Source organism: Dama dama, chromosome 18, assembly GCF_033118175.1.
Source record: "Dama dama isolate Ldn47 chromosome 18, ASM3311817v1, whole genome shotgun sequence".
In the NCBI taxonomy this organism is placed as follows: domain Eukaryota; kingdom Metazoa; phylum Chordata; class Mammalia; order Artiodactyla; family Cervidae; genus Dama; species Dama dama.
In genome coordinates, this window is record NC_083698.1 from 101,829,965 (window position 1) to 101,843,104 (window position 13,140).

At 39.4% G+C, this 13,140-nt stretch overlaps 1 protein-coding gene across 1 annotated transcript; it reads left to right on the forward strand.

Moving 5' to 3' along the window:
* Positions 1–9,047: 9,047 nt before the first annotated feature.
* LOC133072938 (olfactory receptor-like protein OLF3) lies at positions 9,048–10,001 on the forward strand. Its single transcript, XM_061166473.1, has one exon. The coding sequence runs from the start codon at positions 9,048–9,050 to the stop codon at positions 9,999–10,001; it is 954 nt and encodes a 317-aa protein (XP_061022456.1).
* The last annotated feature ends 3,139 nt before the right edge of the window (positions 10,002–13,140 follow it).

Below are 13,140 nucleotides of genomic sequence, written 5' to 3' on the forward strand. Positions count from 1 at the left end.
TTCCTTGCTGTCCAAGGGACTTTTAAAAGTCTTCTCTAGAACCACAGTTCAGAAGCATCAATTCTTCGGTGCTCAGCCTTCTTTATGGTTCAACTGTCACATCCATACCTGATTACTGGAAAAGCCATAGATTTGACTATATGAGCCTTTGTCAGCAAAGCAATATCTCTGCTTTTAATATGCTGTCTAGGTTTGTCATAGCTTTACTTCCAAGGACCAAGTGTCTTTTAATTTCATCTGACTCTTTATAACCCCATGGAGTATAGCCCACCAGACCCCTATGTCCATGGAATTCTCCAGGCAAGAACACTGGATTGGGTAGCTAATCCCTTCTCCAGAAGATGTTCTTGACCCAGGGGCTGAACCTAGTTTTCCTGCATTGCAGGCGTATTCTTTACTGTCTGAGTCACCAGGGAAACACAGATTTTGGAATACAATCAGGCATTCCTGAAAGTATCATTGCTACCAGGCTTGTTGTTAATTCAGAAATACCAGTGGAGAGTCTACTGTGTGTCAATAGCATGAATGGTTCTTGAGAGACAACAGTTAATATGGAACAATCCTGACAGGGATATGGCCACAGAGTTGGGATGACAGATAATGAAACAGATAAAATGCACTGAGTGTCATGGAAAGAATAAGGCTTCAGGGGTGATTATAGAAATCTTCTATATGACAGGATCAGAAAACATCTAGATGGAGACCAGAAAAGAGAACAAATCATCTAAATGATGATCAACCTGAACAAAGGGGCAACTTGTAAAAAGTGCTGAGTTGGAAGAGATCATGAGTGTTCAAAACTATCCTGGAACCTGGCTTGCAGGGCAGAGCAGACAGAAAGTAGTGATGGTGAAGCAGGGAGGAGTCAGGTCTTGGAGGCTGTGAAATGCTAAACTACTTTGAACTTTATCCTGACAGCAACAGGGAGCTGTAAAGATTTTGAAGTAGGAGCCTGGGTTGATAAAATTTACATTTTTGAATTATCACTGTGGCAAATAAGTCAAAGGAAGAAAAGATTAGAGACAAGGAGACCAGTTAGGGGGGTTGCCCCAGTGATACTACTGGGACATTAGGGGACTCTGAAGTTAAGATATGCAGAGATCTTGCACACGTACAAGCTGGATTTAGAAAAGGCAGAGGAACCAGAGAGCAAACTGCCAACGTTTGTTGGATCATAAACAAAGCCAAGGAATTCCACAAAAACATCTGCTTCATTGACTTCATGGAAGCCTTTGACTGCGTGGATCATAACAAACTGTGGAAAATTCTAAAGAGATGGGAATACCAGACCACCTTACCTGCCTCCTGAGAAACCTGTATGCAGGCTAAGAAGCAACAGTTAAACCTGGCCATGTAACAACTGACTGTTTTATAATTGGGAAAGGAGTATGACAAGGCTGCATATTGTCACCCTTTTACTTAAATTTTATGCAGAGTACATCATGTGAAATGCCTGGCTAGATGAATCACAAGCTGGAATCAAGATTGCTGGGAGAAATATCAACAAGCTCAGATATGCATATACTGCTCTGATGGCAGAAAATGAAGAGAAACTAAAGAGCCTCTTGATGAGGGTGAAAGAGGAGAGTGAAAAAGCTGGATTGAAACCCAACATTAGAAAAACTAAGATCATGGCATCCTGTTACATCACTTCATGGCAAATAGATGGGGAAAAAGTGGAAGCCGTGGCAGATTTTCTTTTCTCTGGCTCCAGAATCACTGTGGATGTGACTGAAGCCATGAAATTAAAAGACAACTGCTCCTTGGAAGGAAAGTGATGACAAACCTAGACAGTATATTAAAAAGCAGATCCATCATTTTGCCAACAAAGTTTCATATAGTCAAAGCTATTTTTCCAGTAGTCATATAGTGATATGAGAGTTGGACTAAAAAGAAGGCTGAGCACTTCTTGAAAGAATAGATACTTTCAAATTGTGGTGCTGGAAAAGACAAGCAAAAGTCCCTTGGACTTAAGGAGATCAAGCCAACCACTCCTAAATGAAATAAGTCCTAAATATTCATTGGAAGGACTGATGCTGAAGCTGAAGCTCCAATGCTTTGGGTACCTGATGCAAAGAGCTGACTCATTGGAAAAGACCCTGATGCTGGAAAAGACTGAAAGCAGGAGAAGAGGGCAACAGAGGATGAGATGGTTAGGTAACACTACTCACTCACATGAATGAATTTGAACAGACATTAATTTGAGCAAACTCCGGGAGATAGTGAAGGATAGGGGAGCTGGATGGGCTATAGTCTATGGAGTTGCAAGAGTCAGACATGACTTAGCAACTAAACAACAAAAACAACAAGGGATATAGAAGAGTTATAACGTGGATGACTGATGGGTTGCATAGATGGCTGGATGAGCATATGAGCAAATGAGTGAGTATTGAGTTGGTTAGAGACAGGTAAATGAGTAGATGTGTTAATGATGCTAAGAATTTTATTTGGGAGATAAATGAATGAATAATTCACTTAAAAGATGTGCAATACATACGTAATATATTAGAGAATGTTAATGTGATTATATTCTGTCAAAATTACATTGAATCTCTTCATAAAAATTAAAGATTTGAAGAGCTATAGAAGTTCATACTTCTGTGTGGAGGATTTCAATTGACCTTTTTTCTTTCACCCTTTCCCCCCTATAAATCATAAGGTTTTCTTCACTCCCTTTCTGGGACCTTATTTTGAGCCTTAAATCTTTCTGCATGGTATTACTCTTTTTAAAAGTTGAAAACCAATGTAAAATATGTACTTGGCTGTCCCTCTGTTCTTGCATTGCTCACAGGATTCCATTAGATTCTTGGCACATATCTCAGGGGAGCGAAGCACAACTCTATTTTCAGAAGGAGAGATGAAGGCATCATGGAGCCAAAGGAAATAGCTTTTTAGATTTTGCCTAAGTTTGGATGCAGGTCTAGTCATTGTTCATGAGGAAAGGTATATTGAGAGCTAAATATCATGTTTGGGCTGTACAAGATTATCCTATCCTCAAAAACTTGCCATCTCCAGCTTCTTAGAATGACCTAAGGCTTCAGTAGTTTGTTGTAGTCTGAGGAGGATGGAGTACCATCTTCCACAGAGAGAAGAAGTGTGGCATCAAGGCCCTGCCCTTGAGGGTTGGGAGTGGAGGCAACAATTAACACTAATTCTTACAGATCCCAAAGGCACTCTGCCTACATTTCTAATTCAGCCACTGTCACACCTCATTAGGTTTGTGTCTGAGCCAATTCTGGGGCATCTGTGAGCGCCTTCTCATCAATTTCCCTCACAGACTAAACTAGTCCCAGGTGATCTTAGCCTAGAAACCAAGAAACTTAATTTCTATGGTCCACTTTTTTGAGGAAGAGCACTCTTCAGAAAGCAACATAAACCTGGACTGAAGAACACATGACCATTTTTTTTCTGGTACCAGTGAATGTTTGTTAATAGAGGTACTAAGAGAGGGTGGTTGTAAGCAGAGGTTTTTTAAGAGAGGTAGAAATAGAACTGATGTAGCTTGTCAAGGATTTTGGATTGAAAATACAAACCATGAATGTTGGAATCTTCTCACCCTGTATAAAATAGCAAAGGTGGTAAAATAATACTGCTTTCCAGATGTTGGAGGCTTAATTATATTTTTGTTGTACAAGTTTCTCGATTCCAAACTTTAGTACTGGCAGAGAGAGAAAATATGAAACAGAGGGGGAATAGTGGAGATGACTAATAATTAAAGACTGGAATTCCTATGGCTGCATTCTGCATCTTTTTTTCAGGGAAACGCTTACTAAACAAGCCCGGATCTAAATGGTTATTAGATGTTGATATTCTTGAACAAATAGGAGTATATTACATCTCTGGACATAGCCTTAAAGTGTCTTTTTCTCATAGTATTTGGATTTTCCTTTCAGTGAAAGGAATTTGAAACATAAAATGATTAAATGGATTGCTTATGTTCATAAACAGCGAGACTATGAAGTGGCACTAGAAATGAGGTCTCCTGGCTCTACAGAATGAGCTGTAGGGATTATACTGTGGAAAGCTGCCAGGCTTAGGGAATTATACTACAAAAGAATAACCTAGTCTTAACTGTAGGGGACAAGAGATGCAAAGAAAGTGAGCATTTACAAATGAAATCATGGTAACATATATCATCAAAGGTGAATTTCAGGTTTTCACATATTGGACAGTATCTCAATAATTGGACTCAGTTTACATGAAAAGTCAGGCAACAGAAAAATCCAGATGTGAAATAGATAATAAAACCATGAAGAAGAAAAACTAGTTTCCCTCTCAGGGTATTAAACCATATTTGAACCATCCAAGTGACCTTGGGATCTTTTGTTTCCAAACAGTAGGTTGATGCAAATATTTCTGCTCATGATAGATGCACTTGGTGCATACAACAACCAAGTATTCACCTACAGGTCAGATGACTCGTTAAGTTGAAGTGCCATTTCTATTGACAACTCAACTGTAAAAAGGTATGATTCTCGTTTATTCTGACTAGCATGAAAGAAAACATATCTTTAGGTTGTGGGCCCCACCTTCATGTGCTCTGCTTCTACATTTAGGACTTCATTTGGATTCTTACAAAAGATGATATACACTTTTAGGACAGAAAAAAGGTGTTGGCTTTTTATCCCTTAGCTGAAGGTATCATCTCTACAGTGAATGGGTAATATGGAGATCATATGGGTCACGGGCTCACCTCTAAGCCTTCACCTGTTGGAGACTGGATTTTTGAGGTTTATCCATCCACACAGTCTTTGAATTGGCATGACTAATGGAAGACATAGTTACTCTGAAATATAATTCTGGCAGTTATTACACTGAGGAGTTCTTCTGTAGCATATATACCTGCTAAGTTTTTCAAAGTAAGACTTCTTTCTTTCTAATGAGTGGAAAAGGAGCAAGATAATTTATGAAACTGTCAGCAAGTACAAGTAGAAAGTGTTGTTAGGTAGTTTTAAATGTGTCTGATCAGGGCAGGTTAATAAAATGTGACAATATATGTGGAAAAGGAAAAAGTACCCACATGTCAAGCCCTGGATACTTCCTTCCTTACAAAGGAAAAATCAAGTATTTTGGAGTATTATTCCACGTAGTAGCAATAGAAACTAAATACAATTAAAATTGTTTAATGGGCTTCCCTGGTGGCTCAGATGGTAAAGAATCTGCCTGCAGTGTGGAAGATCCAGGTTCAAACCCTGGGTTGGGAAGATTCTCTGGAAAAGGGAATGGCTACCCAATCCAATACTCTTGCCTGGAGAATTCTATGGACTGAGAAGCCTGGTGGGATACATACCATGGGGTCGCAAAGAGTTGGACACAACCGAAGCGACTGAGCACGCATGCACATAAGCTGATGTACTAGTTCACACCAAGATTAGATACTTTGTATTTTAAAACTCCTAATTAGTTTTATCTTTAACCATTTCATGAAAAAGGAAAATGCTAAACATAAAAGTAGTAGATCTCAGGCATTAGTAGCAGTGCTTTCAGGAGATGATTTTTCATCCACTATTTCAATGACTCCTATCGGGTAATATCACATGGTGTATTCTGTTAGTTATGGCCACAGTAACTACCCTACATCCACTTCAATTCATAAAACACAAGCATGAGCAAGTCCTTCCTTCACAGTGCTCATGTTTAAGGAGAGGAACTACAGAGGTATGTCTCTGCTCACTACAATGTTCTGAGCAGGCAGCAGAGCTTGCTTATTTTTGAGTAAACAAAAAAACTCAAAACATAGAGAGGTATGACTTGAAGTTTGAACATATGAACATATTACCCGAACGATATAAATAAGATTTATTAATTTTATTTTTAAAATAAAATTTGTATTATTTAAGATATATAACACGATTTTATATATATATATATATATATATATATATATATATATACACGCACACACACATATAGTGAAGTGATTACCATGATCAAGATAATTAACATATTGTTCTCATTGTTTTCTCACATAATTCCTTGTTTGTTTGTGATGAGCACCTAAAATCGAATTTCTTAGCAAATTCCAAATATTAAATGTCATATTAATAACTGTAGTCATCACGGTCTAGATCTCTAGACTTTTTCACCCTAAATTATGCACCTCTGTATATTTGGCCAACATTACCCCATTTCCTCCACCTCCCAACTCCTGATAACCTACCACCTTTCTACTTTCTGTCTTTGATGTTGAGACTCCACATATAAGTGAGGTCATGCAGTTTTCCTCTTTCTGTACCTGGCTTATTTCACTTAGCATAATGTTTTCCAGGTTCACCTATGTTATTATAAATGACAATATCTTTTTCCTTTTAAGGCTGAACAATATTACATTTTTGTATGTGTATATACCATGATTTTTTAATCTATTTCAGTTCAGTCGCTCAGTCGTGTCCGACTCTGCGACCCCATGAATCGAAGCACGCCAGGCCTCCCTGTCCATCACCAACTCCTGGAGTCCACTCAAACTCATGTCCATCGAGTCAGTGATGCCATCCAGCCATCTCATCCTCTGTCGTCCCCTTCTCCTCCTGCCCCCAATCCCTCCCAGCATCAGGGTCTTTTCCAATGAGTCAACTCTTCGCATGAGGTGGCCAAAGTATTGGAGCTTCAGCTTCACCATCAGTCCTTCCAATGAAAACCCAGGACTGATCTCCTTTAGGAAGGACTGGTTGGATCTCCTTGCAGTCCAAGGGACTCTCAAGAGTCTTCTCCAACACCACAGTTCAAAAGCATCAATTCTTTGGTGCTCAGCTTTCTTCACAGTCCAACTCTCACATCCATACATGACCACTGGAAAAACCATATCCTTGACTAGACGGACCTTTGTTGGCAAAGTAATGTCTCTGCTTTTTAATATGCTATCTAGGTTGGTCATCACTTTCCTTCTAAGAAGTAAGCGTCTTTTAATTTCATGTCTACGATCACCATCTGCAGTGATTTTGGAGTCCCCAAAAATAAAGTCTGACACTATTTCCACTGTCTCCCCATTTATTTCCCATGAAGTGATGGGACCAGATGCCATGATCTTAGTTTTCTGAATGTCGAGCTTTAAGCCAACTTTTTCACTTTCTTCTTTCACTTTCATCAAGAGGCTTTTTAGTTCCTCTTCACTTTCTGCCATAAGGGTAGTGTTATCTGCATATCTGAGGTTATTGATTATTTCTCCCAGCAATCTTGATTCCAGCTTGTGATTCATACAGCCCAGCGTTTCTCATGATGTACTCTCTATATAAGTTAAATAAGCAGGGTGACAATATACAGCCCTGATGTACTCCTTTTCCTATTTGGAACCAGTCTGTTGTTCCATGTCCAGTTCTAACTGTTGCTTCCTGACCTGCATACAGGTTTCTCAAGAGGCAGGTGAGGTGGCCTGGTATTCCCATCTCTTTCAGAATTTTCCACAGTTTATTGTGATCCACACAGTCAAAGGCTTTGGCATAGTCAATAAAGCAGAAATAGATGTTTTTCTGGAACTCTCTTGCTTTTTTGATGATCCAGCGGATGTTGGCAATTTGATCTCTGGTTCCTCTGCCTTTTCTAAAACCATCTTGAACATCTGAAAGTTCACAGTTCACGTATTGCTGAAGCCTGGCTTGGAGAATTTTAAGCATTACTTTACTAGCATGTGAGATGAGTGCAATTGTGTGGTAGTTTGAGCATCTTTGGCATTGCCTTTCTTTGGGATTGGTAAAAAACACATTAGATCTACTTAAAAAGAGATGCTAAGCAAAAGAAAGCAAAATGGAAACTCTATTCTAGTGTGTATCTACAAGAATCCATGTCTGCCTTGAACAGTAAGAATGGGTCCTTAGCCTTATGCTTTCCTTTCTTTCTTATATTGAGAAAGTCTAAACATTCATAACTTTCCTTGTTTTCTTTTGAACCAATATAAAAATGGTAGATTATCAATAACAGTAAGTTGAAGAGAAAAAATAAAACAAGGCCCAACTACAATTCTCTTATCCGTCTCAGCTCATTAAAGGCTAAGAGACCAGAGTCTAGTAAAAACGCCAAAGGAAGAAAAAGTTCTCAGAATACCCCACTAAGCTCTAAGATTCATTAAATGTTTCCTATAGTTTTCCTTTTTAAAACAACTGTGTCTGAATCTATAGAGATCTGATGAAAGTCACATCTGTTACTTTATTTACCCCCAGGAGGAGGTCATGTTACTACTACTAATCATACTACTATAGAACTACTACCAGTAGCAATTCACAAGTACTTTTCCCATAAGTTTCCTTCATTTGAGCTTAAACGTACTGTGAGTTGCATAAGTCTGTTTCATAAATAGAAGTTTGTCACTACACTGAGATCACATAGCTGCTAAATAAAATTAGGTTTCAAGCCTAGGTTCACTGATTCCAGATCTTTCTGTAAGTTTCTCTCTATTCCCAATATTTCCTTTTATAATAGATTTATCCAGTTCATCATGATGGGTATAGCTGACATATCTAATGCAGGCTTTAAAAAAAAATTTCCAACCAAGTTTTTCTTCATTGTTTGTCATTTTATCCATCATTGTCACCTACCATCCTTTCCCTATCCTAGAATCTGTTGTAAGCTGGTTAAGATATGGAGTTCTTAAAATTGCTCTGTGGTTATCTTCAGACTTTAACTGAATCTCCTAGAGACCACATCATGTTCTTATAAAAGCACTGGGCTGTCTCTGATACAGAGTAGGTATAATATGTATCAGTATAAAGCCTGTCATCTTGACCCATAAATGATCTGAAACATCTGACTAAGGCTGGTTAATTTCATACAGTATGTATTGATAAAAAATTATTTTTTTGATTCTTTGAATATTGAAGGCAAAAGGAGAAGGGTGCATCTGAGGGATGATATGGTTAGATAGCATCAACAAATTAGTAGACATGAATTTGAGCAGCCTTGGGAGGTAGTGAAGGCAGGGAAGCCGGGTGTGTTGCAGTCCATGGGGTTACAAAAAGTCAGACATGACTTAGCAACTGAACAGCAAAAACGGTTCTTTGATTCAACAGCTTCTATTATTTCTGAGTCTCTGCAGATTAATAACGTCACATCTTTTAATGGGAGCAGATAACCAGACTTGGGCGAGAGAATTCATTCTCCTCGGCCTGTCCAGTGACTGGGACACTCAGGTGGCTCTCTTCATCCTGTTCTCGGTCACTTACCTGCTGACCCTGCTGGGGAACGTCCTCATTGTCCTTCTGATCAGACTGGACGGCCGACTCCACACTCCCATGTATTTCTTCCTCAGCAACCTCTCCCTCGTGGATGTCTCCTACGCCACGAGCATCGTTCCTCAGATGCTGGCCCACTTCCTTGCGGAACATAAAGGGATCCCCTACGTGAGCTGTGCGGCTCAGTTATTCTTCTCCCTGGGCCTGGGGGGGACTGAGTTTGTTCTCCTGGCCGTGATGGCCTATGACCGCTATGTGGCTGTGTGCGACCCCCTGAGATACCCGGTCATCATGCACGGAGGGCTCTGTGCTAGGCTGGCCGTCACATCCTGGCTCAGCGGCTCTGTCAACTCTCTCATCCATACTGCCATCACCTTTCAGTTGCCCATGTGCACAAACAAGTATATTGATCACATATCCTGTGAAATCCTAGCTGTGGTCAGGCTGGCCTGTGTGGACGACACCTCCAATGAGATCTCAGTAATGGTTTCTAGCATTGTCTTGCTGATGACACCTTTCTGCCTGGTTCTCCTGTCCTACATCAGGATCGTCTCCACCATCCTAAAGATCCAGTCCACAGAGGGGAGAAAGAAAGCCTTCCACACCTGCGCCTCTCACCTCACAGTGGTTGTCCTGTGCTATGGTATGGCCATTTTCACTTACATCCAGCCCAATTCTGGCCCTTCTGTACTTCAGGAGAAGCTGATCTCTGTTTTCTATGCCATTTTGATACCCATGCTGAACCCCATGATTTACAGTCTAAGGAATAAGGAGGTGAAGAGAGCTTGGCAGAAACTACTAGGACAATTATTTGGATTAACGTTGAAACTGGCAACTTGATGAATCATGAGCATCACTTAGAGAAAGGAGCTTTGCCTGTGTGTTCTCTTACCCAGCTCAGATATGAAGCCTTATAACTGCATTGCCTTGGCAACCAGGAAGGAGATGACAAAACATGTGCTTGTGATGTTGGGTAGGAGGCTTAGTGACTGGATTGCATGTGGGATAAGGGGGTGTTTTTATGTCACAGCAGGATGTTCAGAGACATTCAGCAGTGCTGTAATAGAACTTCCCACTGTTATTCACCCAGTATCCATTCATATGACCCTAGAGTATTTGAGGAAAATATTTATTGTTTTGATAGCAACATGAAAAATTATTGCAATTATGGACCCATTCTTGGATTTTACCTTGGAATACTGAATTATTCAACCAGATTTTAAAGAGGTCATTTCATTTCCACTGGGAACAAAATGCATTTTTCATGTTTGAACACTCAAAACATTGTGTGCCATATATAGTCACATTTATTGTGTGAGTGGCATTGTGTGAGTCACATTTATTGTGTGAGCCACTATCTTAAGGAGCGTGTTGCTATCAACTCTGATTGAAATGTTTTTTGCACAACCTGTTGTATGTGGACGTACAGTGTCTGTCTAAATAATGGAAATAAATGAGAGGAGAAACATCAACTAAATTTCTTTTTTTAACTGCAATAAAGATATAATTGAGTTGTTTGTGATTGACATTATTTAAGGAAAATGTGAGACAGCTACCGCTAAAAAGCATATGAATAATTTGGTAAGGAAACAATTATATATATTGGGTACCTTTCAAAAGCTAAAACTGTAATTTCTGAAAATTCAGCAAACCTTTCTTTGAACTTTTGGAAAAAAAGAAGCAAATAAACAAGAAGAATGAGTACAATGTTAAGAGACAGTTAATCTAAGGAAAGTAGTTTCTTGGATAAGCCAATGAAAGATAATATGGATTTTGTGCTATAAAGATAGTCAGTTTGCTGTGCAGATGTTATTCTCAAGTATCCATTAAAGGTGTTCTTATACTCCCCTCCACACACCTCACAAACCCCTACTTAACTTCTGTAAATCTTGTGAGCTGGCATTGCTTGTGAGTGCATCTTGTTTCTAAGGATAAACCTAAATAAAGTAAAAGGGGGGAAGAAATGATTAAACAAGGGATAGGCAAGAGAGGAGACAGAGCATATGATAATAGAGGGTCTTCTCACTCTCTTCAAGGAGTCTAAAAGAGAGGCTCTCCTTTTCTTTTTTGTCTCATCATTGGGTCAATTGATTGGTTTTTGGTTGATCTGCATTTTGGCAGTGGTGATCAGAAGCTGAGGGATTTCCATTGGCACCTATTCTCTGTGAAACAAGATGGAGCTCTCATGGCTGAGAGTGCAGAGGAGGGAGGAAGAGATGAAGGTGTGAGATGTGAGAATGGTGAACGCTAACAGTCCACAGTGGGATACAGACAAATGTGCTTCTTTTACTTGTGGACACCACTCTCTGCCTAAAGTATCTTTAAATTTCATTTCAGTATCTTCAATTACAAGGTCACAAAGGTCACATTTCCCCTCTAATTTGACCAACTTTATTCTCAGCCTTCTCAAAGTTACATATGATTATTTTGTGGACATTGACTTTGTCGAAGACACTGCTATAGGCATTATGTGGTATCAAAGTTGTGTTTAGATATGGCCACTTGTTGTTGTTCACTGGCTAAATTGTGTCCAACTCTTTGCAACCCCATGGAGGGCAGCAGCCAGGCTTCCCTGTCCTTCACAATCTTCTGAAGTTTGCTCAAATTCATGTCTGTTGAGTCAGTGATGCTATCTAACCATCTCATCCTCTGGTGTCCCCTTCTTCTTTTGCATTCCATCTTTCCCAACATCAGGGTCTTTTCGAATGAGTTGGCTCTTCGCAACAGGTGGCCAAAGTATTGGAGCTTCAGTTTCAGCATCAGTCCTTCTAATGAATATTCAGGGTTGACTTCCTTTAGGATGGACTGGTTGGATCCCCTTGTAGTCCAAGGGACTTTCTCTTGTCTTCTCTAACACCACAATTCAAAAGCACCAGTTCTTCAGTGTTCAGCCTTCGTTATGTTCCAACTCTCACACCCATACATGACTACTGGAAAAACCATAGCTTTGACTACATGCACCTTTGTTGGCAAAGTGATGTCTCTGCTTTTTAATACTCTGTCTAGGTTTGTCATAGCTTCCCTTCCAAGGAACAAGCATCTTTTAATTTCAAGGCTGCAGTCACCATTCACAGTGATTTTGGAGAAAACAAAATCTGTTACTGTTTCCTCGTCTATTTGCCATCAAGTGATGGGACCGGATGCCATATTAGTTGCTTGAATGTTGAGTTTGAAGCCAACTTTTTCACTTCTCTTTCACCCTCATCAAGAGACTTTTTAGTTCCTCTTTACTTTCTGCCATTGGAGTGGTATCATCTGCATATCTGAAGTTGTTTATATTTCTTCCAGAAATCTAGATTTCAGATTCTGATCCATTCAGTCAGGCATTTCACATGATGTACTCTGCATAGAAATTAAATAAGAGGGTGATGATTTACAGCCTTGCCATACTCCTTTCCCAGTTTGGAACCAGTCCCTTGTTCCATGTCCATTCTAACTGTTGTTAATTGACCTGCATACAGGCTTCTTAGGAGACAGGTAAGGCGGTCTAGTAATTCCATCTCTTTAATAATTTTCCACGGTTTGTTATGATCCACACAGTGAAAGGTTTTAGCATAGTAGAAGATTGAGTCAATGAGATATGGTCACTACCTCAGGAAATATACAGTCTTCTAGAGCAGGGGTTGGGAAACTGTTTCTGTATTAGGCCAGATAGAAAATTTTCTAGGTTTTCTGGGTCATACATTCTACATTACAGCTAATTCAGCTCTCCCATAATAGCACTAAATAACCATAGTTATAATGTATAAAAAAAATAATGAGTGTTGCTGGTACAAATAAATCTAAATATAGGGACACTGAAATTTGATATTTATATAATTTATATAATTTTTACATCATAAAATCTTTTTTTTCCAACCATTTAAAAATTTAAAAAAATCTTTTCCCGTGGGCCGTACAAAAACAGTGGCAGGTCAAATTTGACCTAAGGCAATGGCACCCTACTCCAGTACTCTTGCCTGGAAAATCCCATGCACAG

Bases quoted from the DNA above. Each gene is read 5' to 3' on its own strand.
- LOC133072938 (XM_061166473.1), top strand. From the start codon at position 9,048: ATGGGAGCAGATAACCAGACTTGGGCGAGAGAATTCATTCTCCTCGGC.